Source organism: Nannobrachium achirus (genome assembly GCF_963921795.1).
Source record: "Nannobrachium achirus genome assembly, chromosome: 16".
NCBI lineage: Eukaryota > Metazoa > Chordata > Actinopteri > Myctophiformes > Myctophidae > Nannobrachium > Nannobrachium achirus.
The window spans coordinates 15,275,346-15,281,534 of record NC_137823.1 but is presented as its reverse complement, the minus strand read 5'-3'; the positions used below and the strand labels follow the sequence as shown (position 1 = coordinate 15,281,534).

The following is a 6,189-nucleotide window of genomic DNA, read 5'->3' as shown; positions in this document are numbered from 1 at the left end:
AGATTGTAATTCCACTATTCTTTGAATCGCTCAAGAATCGTCCATGCAAGTAGCCTACATTTCTTGATTAAAATATTATTTGAAATACTATGTATAACGGTTAGAATATGGAGATATTAGGTTTCTGCCAGACAGCAATGATATCAAGCTTCAAGAAATTGAAAAACTGAAGTACAGTAAAAGTTCTTGAAAATTGTACTTAAGAAGTCTATACCACAGTACTTCAGTTACTTTCCAGCACTGCTTCACAGACCATGTGTTTCCCCAAAGAGAACGGCACACTTCACTCTCTGTACAGAAATTCATGTCTTTATTTTGTATAAAAGTGCATTTACAATTGAATTTAAATTGTGTGGTGTGTGTCTGCACGTGCGTGCGTGCATGACAACAAATTAGGATACAGTACAGGAATGATTTACAGTGATGACCTTTTAAGCTATCTACAGCATCTGGCGTTCGGTGTAAGTCAGTCGCCATTTTCTTTTCAGAAAGTCTTTTAAAAAAAGTCCTCAGTATAATCAGTGTTCATTTAACTCTGACAGTGTAGAAGTTGACTCTTTACCCCCATGTGTAACTCAGAGTGTACAGAAATATGTAAACTCTCAGAAATGTAAAGTTAAATAGCTCAATATTCTGACAGTAGTCATTGCAAAAGTGTTTGTTCAGTAACAGGACTCTCCATATCTCTCCAGCTCTTCAGTACACACCAATTACTTTTTCAGGTCAGGATACCAATTGTATCCAATCAAGTCATAAAGCTTATACATCAGGCACGTGCACACATAGACATCAAAGGGGGCTTGAGCCCCTGCCCTTTTATCCGTCTGTAAAAAGTGCACTCTCCAGACCATGAATGCAGTTTTTACTATGGTGAAAGAAATGCAAATTCCCCCTTTCCATGCCGTACCCGAAGGCAGCATTCAAGAGAATTGCCTTGTCCAAACTCTCCTGAATTTGAATGCAGCATCTTATGTTGAATGAATTGCCCTTTTTGCCAGACCCAGGGGGTCGGCCTACAAAAGGCTTTGTCGGTCTGTCGGTCGGTCGGTCGGTCGGTCGGTCCCTCTTTTCCTCAGTGTGCCTGTGTTTGCCTCTGACTGCTCATCTGCCCCTCCCTTCCCTTGCTCGGCTGATTGCCTTGAGTGCCGTCACCTGTACAGGACCAGCTGAGTTGAGTTGGCTGACGAGCTGCTGACACTATAAATTCCTCAGCCCATCTACAAGCTCACAAACATTTCCAGCTGCTCAGCCTATACAATCCTGTGTGTTCATGTGTTAGTTCAGTGCCATACTAGTCAAAACAGCCGATCTACAAGTTTTCATTGCGGGTCTGGCAGAACCAGGTGACCTGGTCTAGTTTCTTTAGAAATCCATGCCGTTACGCCACAATTCCAGTATACACTTGATTATGCTTAGTTCAGTGTGGTATCAATCACCGAAAATAGACAACCTCCAAGTGAGCTTGGAGGTATTTTCCATGCTTTCACCAAAAGGCCCTTTTAGAAATGTCTCTCTCCCTCTCTAACATTCTCTGCATGTCCCTGATACATAGGATACACAAGTGAAAATGGAAGTGATGAAACAAAACAGAAAATTGGATGAAATTGGTATCCCAAACATCCCATATCATGCGGGGGTCGCCTGTCGACCCACAGGTTGAGAACCACTGCTCAAACCCTGCTGCTTCTGCGTCGGGCCAATATAGGAGCCTAGCATTTTGGTGTGAGTCGTCCAATGGCAGACCAGCTTCGGCGCGTGTTGTCCAATCGAAGCCTAGCGTCGGTGGTGTCTTCATCCCCGTGCCTCACTCACATGTGCGTGCGCGCGCACGCACACACACACACACACACACACACACACACACACACACACACACACACACACACACACACACACACACACACACACACACACACACACACACACACACACACACACACACTCTCTCTCACACACACACACACACACACACACACACACACACACACACACACACACACACACACACACACATAGACACACACCTGCAAGAGAGAGAGAGAGAGAGAGAGAGAGAGAGAGAGAGAGAGAGAGAGAGAGAGAGAGAGAGAGAGAGAGAGCGCTTATAGATCTGCCATTTTCAAATATCCAATGCATAGTGTTAAAGTACTCATGCGGCCTAATAGTTGCTTCTTTCGGGCTTGTTTTCATGAACCTCCTGGTCACTCGTTTCTCTTGCAACATCTGGCAACGCTGGCAACATTGACAGGAAAGCAACCACAGACCTCTAAGTGCTGCTGTACGGGAGAGCACTGTGTTAGCCTGGTCTCTGCTGGTCTCCTAGTGATGTAGCACAGCATTTACAGCATCCTGCCTCTCATCAACCTCTCCGACGCAGCTACCTCCTAGAGTCTAGGAGGTAGCTAGTTCTAGGTCCTAGAGCACATATGTCAAACTCAAGGCCTGGGGGCCAAATCAGGCCCATGAATGAATAATCTTTGGCCCGCAGGATGATATTTAATTGCAACACTTGGGATTCGAACCAAGTTCTCCCGCATGAAAGTCCAACATCTTAACCATTAGACCTGTGGCGAAATTAGACCTTATTCCCCATGGGTTTTCAGATCAAGGGGGCCCTGATCAAAGGGGCCCGGGTCTGTTGTCTTTGTGTGATTTAAGCGCAAACTACAATGATTAATCCACAGTGGTATGAATTTATGTAGATATGGGCGCATTGTTTTATTTAGGCCTATTAAAACACATTTTATTTTTGCCACTAGGGGGGGCCCTTGGGTTTTTAACACATTCTGTGCCAGCTTTTCACCACTAGGGGCGCCCAATGGCCACAGAAATCACCATAGATATACGCTGGTACATGCACAAGCCGTGCGCAGCCATGACGCGCCTGAACACTTTCCTTTGTGGATGACCTGGAACAGAATGAAGTTAGCTTGAAGTTAGCTATTGGCTATCAAGCATTTTAGAAGCCCTATTTTCGGCGATTTAGCCATGATTAAACCTTGCACACCTCATGGATATGCTTGGAATAGAGAAAATTAGCTCTAAAGATCCTGGATTGCATTGGAGTGGATGGGAAATATCGGCGGCGCGACGCTCTCGCGGGCCGTGTAAACAGATGACGGCCGGCGGCCCGGCTCGAAAACTTTGCCCGGTGCTTCGGTAATTTCTTTTTTTTTTTTTTTTAAAAGCCGGACTAGTTCGGGATCGGCACCCCGAACGTTAATAAGGTCCAAATAAAGCCGAACTAGTTCGGGATCGGCACAATAAGAGTTAAAACCCCAAAACCCTGTCAAATTACGCTTGTGCATCAGACCAATGGGATATCCCTATGGACTGGGGGAGGTATTAGACTTTTGATGCCATCAGGCTGAGGTAGTGAATCACTCTGCTACACATGCACCACCATAACACTACAAGTCCTACAATGCACTGCTAGTGCATTGGCGACTTGTACTATTTTTAAAATTGTGGCCCACTGTGTATTTGAGTTTGACATCCCTGTCCTAGAGGAATTACCAAGATAATTCATGTAGCATCATAATAATTTTCGGCAAAAAAATAGTTAAATTGAGGTGGCTGCGAGGTAAATGCATAATTATGACAACACTTACGTTTCCCCATTATGCACATAGGCTAAATATTGAATAAAATGTTATATACAGTATATTGTGGGTTAATACATAGGCACAGAAAGAGGTTATCAATCGGCGATCGTTCACATGCGCAGGACCGTTCCACTATCTAAACAATCCACAGCACATCCACTGGTAATAACACTATTGGACATACAGTATATAGAATAGAAAATGTGCTTACTGTAGGTGTTAATAACACTACTGGACGCTCACCTGGTCAGCGGAGCAATGTCCCGCCCTCGTCTGCCTCTGTGCCTTTGAGCAACTCTGCTGTTGACTGCTGAGAATGAACACACACACACACACACACACACACGCGCACGCACGCGCGCACGCACGCACGCACGCACGCACGCACGCACGCACGCACGCACGCACGCACGCACGCACGCACGCACACACACACACACACACACACACACACACACACACACACACACACAGCACCTCATATATTAGGAGGGCAGTATGAGTCACCAGAACCATGGACGGGTGTTTTCGATGATGGAGTTTGAAGTTACAATGGGGTTGTATTGGAAGGGGGCGTGTCTGCATGATAAACTAAATATCAAATGATCTTACTATTATATCAAGCAATATAAAAACTGTCTGGGGTGTATGGCACACATGCATGAGTCTACACGATCACAACATGTCGCAATGTGACATTATTGTGAGCTTGTAGATCTGCAATAACAAATCCAAAAGTTTGGAATATCATTTTAAACATTTTAACAACACAAATCTTGTATGGGGTCCCTGGCACAAACTCTTTTCAGATGTGGGTCTGCTGTCGAATATGAGGTGGTCCTTAACAGCATATAACAGTGGTTCTCAAAGTGGATTCCAGGGGTAACAGGAAAAGCCGACCTAAAACAAAGTCGACCCAAACTCGTTTCCCAACGGGTCTGTGGCCTTAAGCTCGATGCAGGATAGACAAAAATCTAATCTTTGCTTCTGGGGGTCCCTGGAACAAAATATTTTGCGATGGGGTCCGTGGCCAAATACATATCACTATGGGGGTCCTTGAAATGACAAAGTTTGAGAAACAATGATAGCAACATACGTTTTTTTTTTCTTTTTCTCAGGAAAACTGTTAGGATTTAGAAGACATTTTTAGAATGTGCCTATCAGTGGTTAAGGACCCCCAAAATGTGTTTTTGGCCGCGGACCCACATCTCAAAATATTTTGTTCCACGGATGGACCCCTATCGCAAAATATTTTAGGGGAAAAAAACGGAATTTGAGTCTTATGAACAGCAATAGACACCATAATATAATACTAATCCTAATATCATATCCTAATCATATCGATAAGCATCATCATCATCATCAACATAGTAGCCTAAAAGCCTACTCTCTGCCCACCTCTGTCTCCTGCATGTGTCCAGAGGAGGTGTCCAGTGCGTCCTGCAGGTCCAGGATGTAGTCTATGACGTGCTGCAGGATGTCCATGTTGGAGACCTGCTGGTGGCGCGGCAGGCTGGGCACCAGCTGCCTCAGCACCGAGTAGCCGAGCTCCATGGCGCACGGTGCCGGAGCGGAGCCTCCGCGCGTCACCGGGCTCTTGGTGCCGCGTAAAGCATCACGCTGTTCGGCCGCTCTCCTCCTCCTCCTTCTGCTGCCGCTCCTCCCCGGGCTGCTGGTGGTGGTGATGGCTTTCATGGTTCGGTGGGAAGAATGGGAGGAGGAGTTTCCGTTCCAAAACGCAAACAAAAACTGAACAATCACCTCCTGAACATCGATCGGCTTAACTAACTTGTGTGTGAACCGTCTGGTGTCTGTAGTTCTTCACCGCCGACACGGCTCACGTCAGGCAACGCTGCGGTTCCACTGCATGTCTGGATGCGCTCTGTGCGTCCCGGCGCAGCTGCTCTTTATACAGTAGGCCTACTAGTAACTGTAGTAGTGTCCTGTGTCGGCACGAATGAGCTGTTCCAGCAAGCGTCTCTCTCTCTCTCTCTCTCTCTCTCTCTCTCTCTCTCTCTCTCCCTCCCTCCTCCCCTCTCTCTCTCTCTCTCTCTCTCTCTCTACCCCCCCCCCTCGGCCCTCTCTCTCTCTCTCTCTCTCTCTCTCTCTCTCTGTGTGTGTGTGTGTGTGTGTGTGTGTGTGTGTGTGTGTGTGTGTGTGTGTGTGTGTGTGTGTGTGTTTGTGTGTGTGTGTGTGTGTGTGTGTGTGTGTGTGTGTGTGTGTGTGTGTGTGTGTACTGTCATTCCCCAATATGTTTAAACATTCGGAATAATGCATGTTCTCAAACGTGGGCCGTGAGGGATTGATTGCGACCGTAGGTCGCATTTACTACCAAAACTTCCACAGGCTGTCTGTCCGTCCGTCCGTCTGTGAGTCAGTCACACTTTTGCCCTGCTCATATCTCCACAACCGTTGCCCCCATCCATGGCACATTTTGCACACACACTCCTTACCTGCCAAACTACAACCTCCAAGGACCCCCGGAGCTTCAGGGACCCCCAGGTCCCTGGGGGACCCCCAGGTGTAAAAAATGACCACATGTGCAAAAATGACCAAATGACCACCCCAACGGGGCTGCTCACGG

General features: G+C 46.7%; 1 protein-coding gene across 2 annotated transcripts; it reads right to left on the bottom strand.

The window, feature by feature from the left end:
- Positions 1–2,008: 2,008 nt before the first annotated feature.
- On the bottom strand, positions 2,009–5,512 carry LOC308300406 (uncharacterized protein). 2 transcript variants are annotated; one of them, XM_080744229.1, is made up of 3 exons: positions 5,004–5,510; positions 3,849–3,915; positions 2,009–2,024 (listed from the first exon to the last, which is right to left on the bottom strand). In XM_080744229.1, exons 1-2 carry the CDS (start codon positions 5,298–5,300, stop codon positions 3,853–3,855), a joined length of 360 nt encoding a protein of 119 aa, XP_080600355.1. In that variant the 5' UTR covers positions 5,301–5,510; the 3' UTR covers positions 2,009–2,024; positions 3,849–3,852. The 2 variants fall into 2 exon arrangements, with proteins under 2 accessions (XP_080600355.1, XP_080600356.1); XM_080744230.1 differs by lacking the exon at positions 2,009–2,024 and having other exon boundaries at positions 3,849–3,912; positions 5,004–5,512.
- Between the last annotated feature and the right edge of the window lie 677 nt (positions 5,513–6,189).

Coding starts and splice junctions, on each gene's coding strand:
- LOC308300406 (XM_080744229.1), bottom strand. CDS start 5,300: ATGAAAGCCATCACCACCACCAGCAGCCCGGGGAGGAGCGGCAGCAGA. Junction 3,916..5,003: donor GACACATGCAGGAGACAGAG/GTGGGCAGAGAG, acceptor GTTCATTCTCAG/CAGTCAACAGCAGAGTTGCT.